The sequence below is a fragment of the Octodon degus genome, unplaced genomic scaffold (assembly GCF_000260255.1).
Source record: "Octodon degus isolate 3935 unplaced genomic scaffold, OctDeg1.0 scaffold00116, whole genome shotgun sequence".
Taxonomy (NCBI): domain Eukaryota; kingdom Metazoa; phylum Chordata; class Mammalia; order Rodentia; family Octodontidae; genus Octodon; species Octodon degus.
The window spans coordinates 3,527,613-3,545,051 of record NW_004524692.1 but is presented as its reverse complement, the minus strand read 5'-3'; the positions used below and the strand labels follow the sequence as shown (position 1 = coordinate 3,545,051).

Here is a 17,439-nt window from a genome sequence, read left to right as displayed (position 1 = left end):
CTCTCTCTCTCTCTCTCTCTCTCTCTCTCTCTCTCTCTCTCTCTCATAATAATAAAATAAAAAAAAATTTAATAATGGTTTAAAACTGGAATTCTTAAATTCCAGTTACCAGTGGAACTCTTAATTCAGAGTTACCAGTAGTTTAGAAATTGTGGTAAACTCCATTCCTAAAGAATGGATTCACTTATTATGTAAGGAAATGCAAAAAATAATGAGTGCATTAAACCTATGGTCCCTTGGATTTAGCACCTATTATAGTTAAAATGAGAGCCAGTGTTGGGTCAAACCATGATGGCAGACAGACTCAGATTAGCATTCATAGAGCCTAACTACTGGCCTGGAAGCTGTTTGCAAAGGAAAAAAAAAATTATCCAGGGAAATAGAAGCTACCACTAGGGTTCTCATTATTAAGAAGATAAGAAGTGGAAAGAAAAGTAAAATCAAGAAACTAGTGAAGTCAGGGGATATAATGGGAAGGAGTTAACTTATTTTGTACACCAGCATAATCTACCTCCTAAAGAACCTTCACTAAAATGGAGTCTAGGCTGATATAGGACCCATATCCACTATGGAACAAACAAGGCTACTCATGATCCAGACAGGCTGGTCCAAGAAGTTCAAGATATTTTATGTTCTGGGTCAGAAAGGAAGCTTCTAGTGAATGGATCAATGGTGGGTGTGCTCAATCTCTAGGACTGATAAAAAGATACAGTTCAGCCTGCTTATTTTGAAAAGAGGCCCTCTCACTTTTCCCATATAAATGCTAAATAACATCCAAAGTAAACAGCTGATGTTCATAGTTTGTACACAATGTGGGATTGACCTTATAGTAATCAGGATATTCATCTACTGAATATGCCTGTTACATAGTTCATGGAAAATGCTGTGAAGAAGGGGCACCCATATCATCTTACTGCTGTAAAATCAAGCAACAGTCCAGGAAGCCTTATCAGTTTTACTGTTTTCTCCTGGATCTAACAGATGGTAATAATAATTCTAAATTAACAAGTGGATGGAAAAAGGCAGAGAGGTGAGTCAAAGAGCTGTATTTTAAAATTTTATTCAGAAAGAGGATGAAATCTCAGCACTTGAGAGGCTGAGGCTAGAGGACTGCCATGAGTTTGAGGTCAGCCTGAGCTACATAGTGCATCCCAGGATATCCTAGACTACATAAACCATGTCATGAAAGAAAGAAAACAGAGGGGAGAGAGAGAGAGAGAGAGAGAGAGAGAGAGAGAGAGAGAGAGAGAGAGCAAATAAAAGAAACACTGATGAAACAAAACAAAGAGGAAAAAGATGTGTATTCTTCCAAACAAGGTGAGATTTTAGATGGTTATGAAAAAATGGGAGGGATGAAAATAGACATTAGAGAGTTAAAACAAGAGGCTTAGTATTACACTATCAAGGGTATGTGAACTAAAGGGAGCCCTGCTGATCCTCTAACATTAAAAGGCCCCAAGCAAGTCTCTTTTACATTTCCCATTTTGGAGAAATGCCAAAAGTCAGGAGATAGTGAATATAATGAGAAACAAGAAAAGCAATTGCTTGATATGGTGTTAAACTTACTTAATCAAGATAAAATTCCACAAAGGATCAGGAGTCCTTATAGTCAAATACTTACTGGGGACCCAAAGGCTTTTGAATATGAGTGGGTAAAATGATCAGAAGTTTCCAGGACTCCCTGGTGTGGGAGGCCCAGCGAATGTTGTGCCCAAACCCTTTGGTGATGTCCTAATATACTTCAGTTATAATGAGAATATACAAATACTAGTATTGATCGGACTATCAAGTTGGAATGCTCATGTAGGATCTATGTGAACATGGAACAATGCTAGTTGAACACGCTGTACAGTAACCACTGAGATTACTTAAGGCCACACAGGATAGAGGCTGGAGTGCTGGTGCAGACAAATTCTCCATTTGACACACCACACAGAGCATGGGCTGAGGTTTCTGGTAAGACCCTGTGAGGACCTCCCAGGGATGACTATGGGATTTGGGGATAAACAATTGTCACTTGTGGGGTAATTATTAGTTTGCTGTTGGATATAACTGAAGTTTTTGCCTGTATGTCCCAGAACATAAAATAATCCTGAAACCTAAAATACTCTCTTTGTCTTTAGCATGTCAGAGAAACATCCTAATGGGAGTGGAAATGCCCAGAAGCCTTCCACAAGAAAATGGAAATAAATTACTTAGGATTATGTTACCTCCAGAATGCAACCGGGAAACAGAAGCAAGGAACTTCTTTTTCTGATTGGAGAACTGGGGAGGAGCTGCCAGATTCTACCATTCCTTGGACAGGGCACTACAAATCCACTCAGCTATCTGGCAAAGCAATCATGTTTTGTGCACAGCAGTTCTAAGATGAGTGGACAACATCCTGTTGGAAGGATGTCACTCTAATTGAAAAAAGGGAAAACAAATGAACCCAGTGGGTGAAACTGCATGCTGTTTTCCTAGCAATGGAACAATTGGACAATAAAAAAGCCTATTTGTTTTGGTTCTTGCTGACTCATGAGTAGGTGCCAATGGTCTGGCCATATGGTGAGACAGAAGGGCAGTGGAAATCTGGCCGAGCAAAAGGATGCGCAATGGGGAATAGACCTATGGGAATTGGAAGGGTGCATTAAAGCAGAACATGTTGAAGTCATGAGAAGAACATCCTTCCAGATAATGAAGGTGACTGGACCCAGCAAGCAATATTCTTGTGTGCTTTACATGTTGGCAACCTGAGTATATAAAATGATTAGATATAAAAGGGGCTGCAGTGGTATAGAGATGGCCTGACTCTAGACATATTCCTCTTGCATTTTGTATCTGCAAGGTATAAAGCTGTCAGTAAAATTGTTCTGCTTATTAGAAAGAGACTGTCAATGACTATGAGCCAGACTCCCTAATGGGAAGGCTCTGAACATAGCTTGCAATCGATTATGATGTTGGTAGTCTTGGGGCATAAAGGGGCCTTCACAGATTCTGACTAAAGACTAAGTTTTGCACACCACTGTGAGCATGAATGCTCAGAGTTCTAGCAAAGAACTGGGGGAAAATTTAGATGGTCTGCTGTCATTTCTTCAGACCAAGTAATTTACTTGACTAGTGGCATAATTGCTGGGAGCAGGGATGATGCCTAAGGCCATGGTGAGGACTATGTCTTCATTCTGTCTAGAAAACCTGGGGCAACAGTGAACACAGCTGTGTTGTGCAGCAGCAACAGTGACCAACTCTTTCTGCACCTGTATGAATGGGAGTGGACCAAGGAGGAGAAACTTGGTAGGCTAGCCCTGCTACCTGTGGTTAGACAAGGCAGAGCAGACAACTCATCATCCCTTTTCAAGGTGGGAAAGCAGTTAAAAAGGACAAGAAAGAAGAAAGAGGCTGATAGAATGAAATGAATATATGAATGTGAAATGAAAATCTAATATTAATATTTTTTAAAGAATCTCAGAACAAGAGATATTACGTCTTATCTCAACTATATAACAGATGTGGGAAAAAGCGAGGCCATGTTTCTGAGACCTCTTCTGCTTTGGGGAACCTGAAGCTGAATATCATCTCCCTAGGAGATATTTTCATGCTATGTAGTAAAAGACTGAATTAATGCTACAGATTAAATAGGATTCTAGTAAATGTCACATATCTTTTGACTTTTGTAATTGTTTTACTATAAGGGATCTGTATCCAGAAACCAGAAGTTATACTGTGGCATAATAAGAAATATGTATTTAGTTGCTATCTCTAGTTCCTAACCTATACATCTTGGAAGCAATAAAGGGGTTCTAATATTTGACTTTTGACCCTGCTCTTGACATAGATTGTAAATCTTTCAAAATTTCTAAATGTCTGCCTGCCTACCTTTCCTTCCTTCCTTCCTTCCTTCCTTCCTTCCTTCCTTCCTTCCTTCCTTCCTTCCTCCTTTCCTTCTATTCGTCCGTCCATCTGTCTTTCCTTCCTTTCTTCCTTCCTTCCTTCTTTCCTTTCTTCCTTTTCGTCTCTTTGAGACAAGGTTTCACTATGCAGCTTGGGCTGGCCTTGAGCTCACTTTGTAGCCCAGGATGGTGAACTCATAATAATCCTCTTGTCTCAGCCTTCTGAGTACTGGGAGTACAGACATGTGCCACCATGCTCCATATCAAAATTTCTATGATAGAATATTTTGTTTTAATAAGGTGAGTACTGGTGGGCTGCTATATGGTCAATGGTCACCAGGAAGACGAAGCTATCATTAGAAATTTGGAACTTGCTGCCCCATTTTCCATCTCCTGGGGAGGAGAGAGGACTAGAGGTTGAGAGGATTATCAACCACGCCTACCTGATTGCCACAATTGTTGTCATTTGGATCTAAAGCATCTCTAAGGCCCTTGTATGAAAGTCTTGGTCTCCAACTCCTGGCATTATTGTGAGGTGGTGGAACATTTAGAAAGTGTGTCCTAGTTGGAAGTTGGAAGTCACTCTGGCATGGTTTGAAAGAAGATTGGTAAATGCTGGCCTTCTCATCTTCTTCTCACTCATTCATCCCAGCCACAGAGTGGCTGCATGCTTCCTGCCATCTTGTGCTGCCTTACCACAAGGCAAAATCAATGGAGCCAAAATACTCATCAAACATCTTCTGTTCAAAGATATTCAAGAGTTGTTGAATCATTTAAACCATGACCAAAAATCTTTTTTATTTTAAAGAGAATAAAATATAATCTTAAGACATTAAAAACAATATGCCACTTATTATAACAGAAAACACACAATGATGATGCCTACATAAAAATCTCAGAAGTTCAGGGTTCAGAGACTTTCTAGGCTGGTGAATTGGAACACATCATGGTGCTAGAAGGATGATGGGCCCAGCGAGCTAATGGAAGAACTCCGTACCTTCATTTATGTTTTGGTCTATATTTCTATTTATCTGGTTGCTCATCTTTATCCTTTGAAATAGTCTTTATAATAAACAGTAAACATTTACATGAGTTTTATGATCTGCTATATAAAATTATTGAATGCAGTAGAGAGGTGCGGTAAGACCCATATACAGTCACCTTGATGATTAACATCTGAAGTTAGGGACAGCTTATAGGACTGAACCCTTAGCCTGTAGGATGTAACCATATTTAGGTGACATACTTGTTTGGGACTTGTGGCGTTCAAAAGCAAGACCAACATTCTGGAAATTTATAATCAAGAAAGTCCTTCTGAGAAAGTCCCAAAAAATAAACATGTAGTTTGGTCCCACACTCCCATTGACCTAAGTATCTTTTGTAAACTACCACTTAAAATAAGTTACGAAAATACAGGAAGCTGCTTTCTTCATGGAACATCTTGATTCCTTCTAAACTCCTTGAATCCCATAGACAAGGGCCTCATCAAGAAGCAGATGTTCTGCACAAGAGAAGGAATGATTTGACCAAAATAGCTCCCCACACTTTACTAATAATAAACACTGGCGGAATACAGTACTTCACATTTTTACAAGTACTTGACTTCATGCTGCATGTCCTCTTCTGACTCTAATGTGATAGTTCCGAACATCTTTCCAGGGCAGAGAGTTTTAAGGATTTAAGTGTGAATCTTTCCAGATGGGCTAGCTGCTGTTTTGAGCACTGTCTAGGGGAACAGGAAGAATATAAGGAGAGTATAAAATAATGGCCTTAGCTTCATTTGCTACTAGGATTCCAATATATTCATCAAGTATCTACTGTTCAAAGATATTCAAAAGTCACGGAATCATTTGAGCCCTGAAATTTTTCTCTTTTGAAGGAGAAAAAAAAAAGTCAGTTTGTATTACCTGGATATGGTAACTGAAGGGGATGATTTGCTAAGAAATATCATGCTTGAACTTTCCAAGAGCCATCAGGTCAGGGTACCTAAGCCCAAAGACACATATGCATTATCTGTGTTGATTATCCTGCCTCTCATAACTAGGTGGATCTATCCTATAGGATCCAAGAAAGAACCAATTGCTAATGCCTGGTCTAGGGTGAAGTTATGTCTTCACACTAATTTGAAATGGAAATTGCTGTGCAGATACATAACATATTTGAAATGGATTCATGCAGTCAGGAGCTGAACTCACACAACTTCCAAGAATTATCAGTACTCCAGAATCTAACCAGACAGTAAATGAAAGTTGATTAATTATGTAAAGGACTAGAAACCTGACTCACCCTTCCTATCCCAGTCTCAGGGATGGAAACATTTTCACTGGTAAAGTACACAAATCTCTCTACAGGAAGCTCTTAGGAGGACAGGAGTTGGCCACCTTTCCTCTGGACTGGGAAAAACTGTGACATAGGCTGAAGATGGGCGGTCATACTATACCCCAAAAGGCAGAGGTAGCCGCATCTTTGGTTTACCTTTTCCTCCCTGCACTCAAGAAATTTACATTCTTAAAGAGAAAAAATTTAGCTACTAAGCTTAATAACCATAGAATGTTAAGAGTCACACAGATGATTAGACTCTTAATTTGCCTTCACACTGTGCAGGCTAAACCCATCCTTGTCCTCCAGAGACTCATCAACATAAAAAGAATCACTTTCTACAGTCTCTAAACACTTTTCTCCATACTTTGGGAGGCTTTTAAAAAAAAGTTGTCACAAGTCTTTCAAAGGATTATGAGGTCCTTAACTGAATTCACTGAAATAAAAATCACTAGGAAGTAAACTGGTATCTTAAATTATTTTCTGGCCTTCCTATGACTTGGGTGAAATGTCAAAATAAAATGAAATCTTTTTCCTCACAGTACATGGTGTTCAAATTTAGAATAGTAAATACTGGTTTAAAAGGAATGTAGAGAACTGTAGAACTGGTTCAGGCCTTTAATTAAATTAATTAATTAATTAATTATAATTATATATAATTATTTATATAGGACAGGGTCTACAGGGTCTCACTACACAGATCAGATTAAAAGTGATTCTTTTGTTTTCAGCCTCCCAAACACTGGGATTACAGGTGCACACTACCATGCCCAGTCTCAATAGTCTTCTCAGCCAGGGATTGAACCCTAGCCACTCACTGCACTCTACCTAAGCAGGGAAGGATGCTCAGAGAGGATGGCTTGTGACTCACTTTCCGCTACAGTAGTTAGAAGTCAAGGGTACAACACAGGACCCCTGTATTCCCCACTGAGTATTGTTACCATCCATGTATTCTATAGCCACCTATACGTGTATCTAAAAGTATTTTGCTGAAGTGGAGAAGGGGGAGCAGATACAGACAGATACAAAACTAACAAGAACAAAGAGAGGAAGCCTGTTGACTAAGAGAGCTTTAAGGGACTTTAACTAACTTTCAGTGTGTGAAACTTTTTGGATGTTGATTCAAACAATGGAATCGAAAAAGACCATTAAGGATATTTGAGTGTTCATTGAATATTTACTAATATTAAAGAGTTCTGGCTCTATCTGGTGAGATAGCTCAGTGGTCTAAAGTGCCTGCTTAGGCAAGCTTAGGCAGGCACAGGGGACTGTGGCTCAATCCCTAGAACAATGTGTTGCACCAGCCCTGCCCTCAGGGTTGGGTGAGCAGGCAAAAAAGAAAATAATAAAAGAGTTCCTTTAATTTTAGAGCAGGAATCCTACTTTTTAATAAGTCTGCCAATGCTCTGTAAAACATTAGTAAATATTTTAAAAAGAAAGACATTGAAAGAATTATGGATGAAATGGTAAAAATACTGATCTATTTTACCAATTCATCTTTATTATTTTAAAAAGATATGGTTATGAAAAGGTAATGATACATATGGATAATAAAGAAAATTTTATGAAAGGTCTTAACACATAATTGACTGGCTTAAATGATTTTCCCTATCAAGAGCAAAGAAAATAAAGATTAAAGAAAATTATTTAGAGATTCACCTACAAAACCTTGCCACTTTACATATATGATTTTACTTATTTATTATAACACACATTCCCAATATATAAGTACTTATGGATAAACTAAATAAACTAAAGCAAATAAACTAAAAGTTTCCATGACAAAATCAATCAGCTAGGAAATAAGATAGGTGGGGTGCTGACCACGGCCATTGTTTCTACTGCCCCACCTTGCAGTTCAAGTGCTAATGTTAAGGCAGTGGGTAGAGTGTAAAATCATATCCTTCCCTTCTCTACATCTTTTTTATTTTCCTAAAATCTGTAATCTTTGGAGTAACTTACTCCACTTTCACTGTCTTCATCCTCTGTCTGATTTAGCCTTTAAAAAATTATACAGATCTAATGTTATCTGAAGGGCAGCTGAAACTTTAAAGGAAAAAGAAGATAGAAACCTGTTATCTTCTGGCCTACAGCCATGTCCTGGTTCCTGTTAACAATGATTGATTCTGACAGAATTAATTAAAGCTTTAACTCCTTTGCTTTCTAGCCAGTACAGCCAAAAGCCATTAATCGTGGCCCCAGAAACATAAATAAACTTTGTTCTTGGATGTGATCTATCTCATAATAGTGAGTGGCTCTTGCTAAAGGAGAAACAAATTAGATATTCTTTTAGGAATCTTTATAATTTCAATTTCTAGAATAAGAAAGTAGTTTGAATTGATATCTAGTGTTCTACATGCTCAGACTATGTCAAAGAAAGATTAGAAAGATGCTACTAGTTAGAATACAGAATGGAATTCATTTAAAAAATCTGTGATGGTAACTGTAAAAATTAGTCCAGGGCTGGTGATAGAGCTCAGTGGCACAGGGCCTGCCTTGTAAGTGTAAGGACCTGAGTTGAATTCATAATAGGAAGGAAGGAAGGAAGGAAGGAAGGAAGGAAGGAAGGAAGGAAGGAAAGAAGGAAGGAAAGAAGGAAGGAAGGAAGGAAGGAAGGAAGGAAGGAAGGAAGGAAGGACCCCAAATTACACAATTTTCAAAAGTTCACCAATAGTTAAAGGCATGCCATCATTAGAAATAAGTCACTTCTATAATAAGATTTTCCTGATAAAATCATAGAAATGCTTGAAGTTTTCTTTTACCTTCATTTTCGTAATTCCTACCCCCCTTCCCCAGCTAGAACCTCTGTTTAGCAGCATAGTCTTTTTTCCCCATCGTGACCTAAGATATTCATTATTAACATTTTTTCCCCACTAATCTGTGTGGAAAGCCAAGAAAACACCAAGCTTCCCCGGAGACAGTTCTATCCATAGTTGTACATTCATTTATGCATTCCTTCAACAAAATATTTATTAGGTGCCTATGTGCCAAATAAAGATTATCTTTTGATAACTGAATTATTTTAGATAAAGAATAAAAACAAGTCAAGAGTAGATGGGTATTTGGGAAGTTCACTGGTGTATTAATCAACTTTCTATTACTATAACAAAATACTTGAGCCAGGCACTCTACAAAGGAAAGAGCTCATAGATCTAGAGCTTCACAGTTCTGGATTACCAGAGCTGGCATCAGTTTAGCTCTGGTGTGGAACCCAGGGAAGATGGCATATGGAAGGAACACTTGCAAAGGTGAAAAGAGCACATGAAGAGACAGGAAGCAAAAACCACAGAGGAGGCCCATAATAAACTTGTACTAGGCCCCTGTTATACCTTGGGTCTCAAATACTACACAAAGGCCCAGGGTTAAGGTCTTGCTTGCTCTCTTTTTGAGAGATGGTGGGAGATTTAGAAGGTGGAACCTATTGGGAGGTCTTTAGGTCACTAGGGGTACACTTGGACAGGGTTGGTGAGACTGGTCTTTACATTTTTCTCTTTATTCACTGGTAATTTGGTGAGCAGCTTTACTGGACTATGCACTTCCATCGTGATGAGTTGCATCATGCAGGTCCAAAAGCAATGGGATTGACCAGCCATAGACTGGAACCTCCAAAAACTACAAGCCAAAATAAGCCTTTACTTTTACAAGTTGATTATCTTGAGTATTTATTCTAGTGATAGAAAGCTGGCTATTGCAGTTCCACCTCTGAGAGGTTCAAAGTATGTCTACATGACCATGTTGAGGGAGGACCAAACACATCTTTGGAGGATAAACCATATCCACACTATGGAAACATATGCAAGATGTTCTGCCCAAGAGGCTATGACCAAGTGTGATTAGAAACTCAAAGATTTTTCCCCTTGCCTACCTCTGCATGTTAAAATGGGCTGTCCACAGATGTCACATCAGCCAAATGTGGTGTGCCCTTTTCACCCTCATGTGTGCACACATAGCTTCACCCTTTTGGTAATAGAAGCTTTCCTTTTCTTGCCCCTTCCTATCTAGACCTAGATAACCCCTCTGTGTTTGAAGACTTGTTCATGCATCATCCCTACAGTCTTCCCTAACTCCCCAAACTCAATTAACCCCTACCCATATGCCCTATTTTTGCGTTTCTTATTATTCCATGATTTTACTCCTTCTTATGGATCACATAATTGAGTATTATTTTTTCTCATTTACCTCAATTGGGATGAAATTTTCTTCTTATTTTTATTTTTTTTAATTTATTTATTTATTTATTTGAGAGAGAGAGAGAGAGAGAGAGAGAGAGAGAGTGTGTGGTGTGTGTGTGTGTGTGGCCAGCTCAGCCCACCAGGGGGCGAGGCTGGCTGGCATGTGGTGCTGGGGGATTGAACCGCGGTCCCCGATGCCTTGCTAAGCTTGTTCTAAGTAGGTGCTTTAGACCACTGAGCCATCTCTCCAGCCCCTGAAATTTTCTTCTTAACAGGGTCTAGTTCTTTCCACTATATGTCTAAGTCACATGTGTAGGTTTGGAAAGCAATCCAGAGAAATAACTGATATCAATAAAGCTTCAAATCCACGTTTGAGGCAAGTAGAACCTCAAACCTAGATGCTCTGCCATTATGTTGGTAGAATTCACTGAGGGTTTGAAAGTAAAATGCACTTTTAAAAGAGCCTAAAATTCAAAGCTGAATAGCATCAGTGAAAATATCCATCAGTTGATTTAAGTTTTTTTTTCTCTATTGAAAGCACAAGTCCTGCCCAGACAGTACAAGTTTCAGTGTACCAGAGAGTAAAATCTGTGTGTGGTAGCCATCTACTATTCAAATGTTTGGATTGCTTGTTCCTTTTAACATGTAAAACCATATTATTTCTGCTTTGAGTTTTAATGAGAGACAGTCTTAAAAATCTAAAGTAGCTTCTACAGACATCTCAAAGTTAATTTGGCTTAATACTTTTCTAGATATTGAAAAAGGAATATTTTACAAAATTAACGTTTCCTTCATAAGGCATGGTGATGTGATGTATGCTAATAATCCCAGCTATATAGGAGGAATACAAGTTTGAGGCCAGCCTGTGAAACTTAGAAATCCTGTTTCAAAATTATGGAAAAGAAAATGGCTTGGACTATAGCTCAGTGATAGAGCACTTGTATAACATATAAAGATCTTGAGTTCAATCCTCAGCCTTGCAAAACTTATTCTTCCATTATATGAATTAATATACTTTTTTTTGTAAACCAGTGCTACAAACATGGTAGGTTGTTTCTGCTACACCCAGTGATGTCAGCCCTGGGTTGGTTGTCAGCTTATGATGGTTGATTGTTACTCAACTCTTCTCCCAAACTTTCAGAGTAAAATAAATTGGAAAAAAAAAAAAACCATTAACTGTATCTTTCACTAGTCACCAAATCCAAGTTTAAAACACTTCATTTATATTACAATGAAACCAAAAAGAATATTATAGAACAATTAGCCCAACTTTCATTAATTAAATTAGAAACAGAGCACTGGGGTAGTGAATAGATTTTCTTTCTCACTGAAACACATTTAGATAATGACAAAACAAAATCTTCTCCCTACTATGAATAAGTATACTTTGCACTATGATGAGTGGCTGACTTGATCAGATTTCTCTGAACTGAATTTTGTTTCCAATGCAATCTACAAGTTACTATTTAACTGTCAATTGAGCTTTCTATTAAAAGCTGATTTGTTCTGTAATGCATACTTGTCCTAATCTACTTTATATGGATTCTAAGTACCTTTAAGCATTGGGACAGAACTGTAGTCCACTTGTTGCTTGGAGAAAAAAAAATGGAAAGATGGGAGGTGGTGTGGGTGAGTGGTAAGAGGCAGTAGAGAGCTGTGGGAAGCAAGTTTGAGGTCATTTATTTAAGCCTCACTATCCCCTTACAATGGAAAATCTCCACTCCTGTCCTTGGGTGGGTACTAAAGTTTCATAACTTCACAATTCCACATTTCAGAATATTCCTCTCAGGCAACATTGTATTTATACATACGATTTTATGTATAATGGTCACAGACTATGAAAAAGCATGTGATGACATATAGTAATTACAGTATTCTCCACATTCCAGGAAATTAAAAGATAAGTTTAATAAAAAAAAGGCATTGCTTCTTAGCCACTCTTGATATTCTGTACAAAGGTTCTTACACAGGAACATAAGGATTTTCAGTGTATTGAAAGACTCACAAAATGTAGAGATGGATACGTGGCTCTATGGTAGAGTGCTTGCCCAGCACACATGAAGTCCAGACTTTGACTTCCAGCACACATATGCACACATGTGCATACACACACACACACACACACACACACACACACACAGATTCACAAAGTGCATCAGTATCACTGTTGATATATAAGATACATAAAACAATAATAGAAATAAGTTTTAAAATGTACCATCCAATATGTTTTAGTAAACATTATGTGTATTTACAAGAATATATTGGACAAAATTAGTAACAATGTCAAATTCAACAAACATTTATTGATTACTTAAAAATGCTGAGTAATATGTCATAGGATCCCCAAATTCCTGCAAGACTGCTTTTATAAACACCCTAGAGTCAACTGTTCCTCAATCAATGAGTTAATGAGTATGAAACAATTTAAAATAAGTGGGCTAAACACAATCATAATTGTGAGAAAGTCAAGTTGCAATTTCTATAATTACAAAAATAGAAAAAGATATATCTTCTTATATTCAAAGAACTTTGGTTGAGTTTCAGCTCTTTGTGCCCTACTTATTTCTCAGGTTTTTGGCAGAGTGGGTGAAAGGGAGGGATAGTAATTAGTGGGCCCTAGCATTAAAATGCTTTCTCCTACCCATTGTCCAATGGTCAATATTGATCCCCTAGTTGCAATCCAACTATTACAACTTGACTTCCACTTGGATGTATCCTTTTATCTGCATCTCTTTAAATAATTTATACTTTAGCCATCATTGTAGACTTCATTTTCAATACACAGAAAACATTATTGCAAATAAGTACTGTGCTTTGTTGTCTTCTCAAAAATAATTGTAAAATTGTATCTGGGGTGGAAATTATCAAAAGGAAGGCTTGATTTTTAAAAGACAGAAGTCCTAGATTCATATTTATATTCACTAAATAATATAGCCTTCTTAGGAAAATATTACCAGTGCCTTTAAAATTAGAGTGAGGGTGTATGAGGATCATTTGATGAGTCAAACTAAATTTATTCAAATGCATTCTTAAGAAGAGAAGCACCTCTACATCTCTGCATCAGGTAAGGTCATTGAGTTAAATTTTCTAACAAGATGTTTGTTCTTCTGTTCACTATAGGTACTCAGCATTTTCTCCTGCACATCACTCCAACATTGTTAGCTAACAATCCCTGTGTTCACAGGCTTTTCTTGACTCATTGATATATAATGGAATCAAGGTACAGAAAGCAATGAGAAATCACATCTGCCTCACTACAAACCTGACTTCCTCCCTGGTCCCTGTTCATGAAGAAAGGTTACCATTTATATAGCTCTCCCAAATGTCCAACATTCTTCTGAGTGCTTCATGCACACAAAATTCACTTGATCCTCATAACCAGCCCACAAGGCAGATAGTCTTGGTGTCTCCAACTTACATTTAAGGAAACTGAGATATATAGAAGGTAAATAAATTGCCCATAGATTACAGGTAGTAAGTAATGGAGCCTGAACCCACAGCAGATGATTTGCTATTGGCATACATTCTTTATCATATCTTCTTTTTTTTTTTTTTTTTTTTTTTTTTACGGCATACGAGATGTTGCGGCGTGACTGGAGTTCAGACGTGTGCTCTTCCGATCCTGGAAGTGGTGGCCTCGCAGCTTTTCTGAAGAAAAATGGCAGAAGTGCTTTTTTTTTTTTTTTTTTTTTTTTTTTTTTTTTTACTCTGACTCAGCACTTGTAGAATAGGTACCTCCTTGGAGAAAATGATGTTCTAGACACTAAACAACATGTAAAATATTCCACCCCCAGCACCAGCTAGGATCTTCCAAAATCAGATAAAAAGCAATCCCTCGTCTACAATCATGCACCTTGTGAATCTCTGTTAAGTCACAAACCACAGTGCTGCTGTTATTTCTGGGCACCCTCCCTCAAGTAAAGACACAGCAAGCTTCATCTTCTACACTAAAATAATGTCCTCACCTTTCCAGGCATGAGTGGGGCAAAGCTGCAAGTCCTTTGCACATCTTGGTGAGTGGGTTAGCTCCTTAGCTTTAAACAAAACTTCTTAACAGCAAAAGCGGTCTTTGAAAAGTTCAAAACTGTCTGGGGCTCTCTTTCGTGCTGAGAAATATAAAGAGGCTCTTTTTCCAGCCCTCTGTGGCTTGCTGGACCAATCCGGAGCCTCGGAGCAAGTTGCAGGCTGGAGGCCAGCAGCAACATGTGTGAGGTGGAGGCTGGAATCCTCTCCATACTTGCAGCAGGCACTGTGTGAAGCTTTCCTGCTCTATCACAACACTGATGCTCATGTAGCCAGGGCAGGGTCAGGCCCTAAATTGTGCTCAGGCCCTTCTTGTCTGAACTCTGTAATCTCAAGCCAGTCAAAGCAAAGATGTAGGGTTTCTTAAAGAGCAAATTACCTCAAGAGCCTTCAGATCTGTCAAAATGATAGACAAGGACTCATGGAGATCATACAGCTAAGCTTTCTTTCACAGTGAAAGAAAGTGTGTGCGTCCTTCAAGGTGGAGGGAATGTGCACCTGAGTATATACCGTGTGCCAGGACTCTGTTGCAAGGAGTTAGAATAAACGTTAGAATAAATGGTTTCTTATATGAGAAATCCAAAGTGAAAATAATTTAAAAAGTAAAATAAAAAGAAAGATTATGGGAAATAGGGATAGAGACTTTGTGGAGGTAGGAAGGGCCTCTTGAGATGGCAGGGAGGGGAAGGGAATGGAAACTAACAAGCATTAAGATGTGATACATACATGTACCAATCCTCTACCATTGATGTCTGTGTTATGTATCAAAGACAAGTACTAATAAAAACATTAAATAAAGAAATCTCGGGGCCAGGGAGATGGCTCAGTAGAATAAGAGCTTGCCTGGCAAGCACAAGGGCCTGAGTTCAATCCCCAGTTCTGCCAAAAAAAAAAAAAAAAAAAAAAAAAAGAAAAAAGAAAAGAAATCTCTCTGTTTTTGTGACACAAACATTTCTACCAATACGATGTCAGTAAGCAAGGTGAGAAGAGGGCTAGGTCCAGGGTGCTAGGAGCCTTCCAGGGACACTAGGCAAGGTTTTCCAGAGCTGAGCAACAGAGGAGACTAAAATCACCATCTTTATGAATCAAGACATACATAAATATTATACATGAATTCTTATGTGGTGGTATTAAACATGATCAAGAAAACCACACATAGAAATTTTAATAGGGAATGAGTGTAAAAAGAGGTGGCGGGGGGAGATGCTTCTGTGCACCATGTCTCAGCTCTCCTACTGTGACCAACAAGCCCAAGTGGACTTTTAAAACTTAGAATTTTTTTTTCTTTTAGAGACAAGCTGTGTCTCCAAACTTCCTTATGCCTGATATGTAACTGTCACCCCATCCTCTCCTCAGCCCAGAGGAAGGGACAGAATATGCAGGCCCCATGAGGTTGGTCTATTTCCTTTCCACAGGGAAGAGAAGGAGCAGGGAAGGCTGTGGAGGTGGGGGCACAGGGCATAAAACAAGAGTCAAATCATCTATTGGCTCACTGTTTCCCTCATTCCTCTCTTTCTTACTACAATAGATGCTTGCACACTGGGACACAGTGACATGGTGAACTCCTGTAATATGAGGCCACTCTCTCTCCACAGAGCTTCCCCTGAATAAATGAAACCCTTGGTTTCTGGGGGAAGTGGTGAGGTTACGGATCAGAGAAGGCAGTAACACTTTTCTGTAATTGTGATGAATCTGTACTTTGATGAGTAGGTTAGATAATTCCTTGGACATCCTCCTCTCCATGCACATATGCATTCTTGTGTATGTTCATCTCTCTTTCCCCTGCAAGCTTTCCTGCCTCTTATCACTCAAGGAGCATTTCCATCAAACTACCTGAATTGTGTCTCCTCTTACTGAGTGCCAAACTGTTGGCAAATTCATATGTCAAAGTGACAGATTAAGTTGGGGCCCAAGCTAAATATAAGCAGCTTCTCAGAATCTCTAAGAAAAAAATTAAATTTGGTATCAAAGATAATTCCCCTATTATCCAAATTATTCATTGTAAGTGACTACTTCCTCACATATCCTTTAGTTAAAACGGTTGATTAAGACCTGTTACTGACTTGTAAAGTAAATTCATTATATTCTGATCTGAAGTTTTAGATTAAATAGACACTTATTCAAAATACACAGCAGATCTCTGACTGTCTCCTAAAATTTAATCTGATAAAGTATTAAAAATCAAAATTGGCTGACTATAGTGATGCATTCCTGTCATCTCAACACTCTGGGAAGCAGAGGCAAAAGGACTACAAGTGTGCAGCAAGCCTGGCAAATTAGCCAAATAAAGAGACTCCATCTCAATATAAAACATAAAAAAACAGCTGGAGATGTAGCTTAGTAGAATGGTCTTGGGTTCATTGTCCCAGTACTGAAAAAAATTTTCAAAATTATATGAGAAAATAGATGAATCCAAAGTATAAAATTCAATAGCAATAGATACTTAGAGATAGGCCATCACCTTCCAAGTGATTTCAATCTGTTTATGGAAGGCCAATGGAGTGGCCAAGAGTGGTAGCTAATGGAACAAGGGAATGTCCCATCTGGGAGTTGAGCAGGAGGTGGGAAGTTTCAACAGAGGTTGAAAGCAGGAGGGAACTGTGGAGGTGGGAGGACTGCGAGGAGTGGGAGTAGTGGAAGTCTCCAGATGAAAGGCCTCCTGTTCAGAGAGTTACTTGGATTCACTTTGAATTTATTTTCTTAACCAAGTTATGTATAAATGTCTGAATTTTAACATATATATATATGTTAAAATTATATATATATATATGTTAAAATTATATATATATGTTAAAATTATATATATATGTTAAAATTATATATATATATATATATATATATATATATGTATGTATATTGAGATGCACTTTATAATTTCTGATCTGGGACCTTTGGGTTTCTGTGATTGACAGTAAACAGTCATTTCTACACAGTGGATCTCCCTAATTGCTGCAGAGATTTCCAGTAAGGCCAGACAGGAACACACAGAGTAAACAGAGGCAAGTCCTAGCCTTCATGTTTCTTCTTCTTTTTTTTTTATTATGATAAAATTT

At 38.2% G+C, this 17,439-nt stretch overlaps 1 protein-coding gene across 1 annotated transcript in view; it reads right to left on the bottom strand.

Annotated features, from left to right (window-relative positions):
* The window catches only part of Rgs5 (regulator of G protein signaling 5), a 59,719-nt gene extending 45,248 nt beyond the window's left edge, over positions 1 to 14,471 (bottom strand). Inside the window, exon 1 of the mRNA XM_004639883.2 lies at positions 14,329 to 14,471. Coding sequence (XP_004639940.1) covers positions 14,329 to 14,372 — 44 coding nt within the window. The 5' untranslated portion in view covers positions 14,373 to 14,471. The remainder of the gene's footprint in view (positions 1 to 14,328) is intronic.
* Positions 14,472 to 17,439: the final 2,968 nt, after the last annotated feature.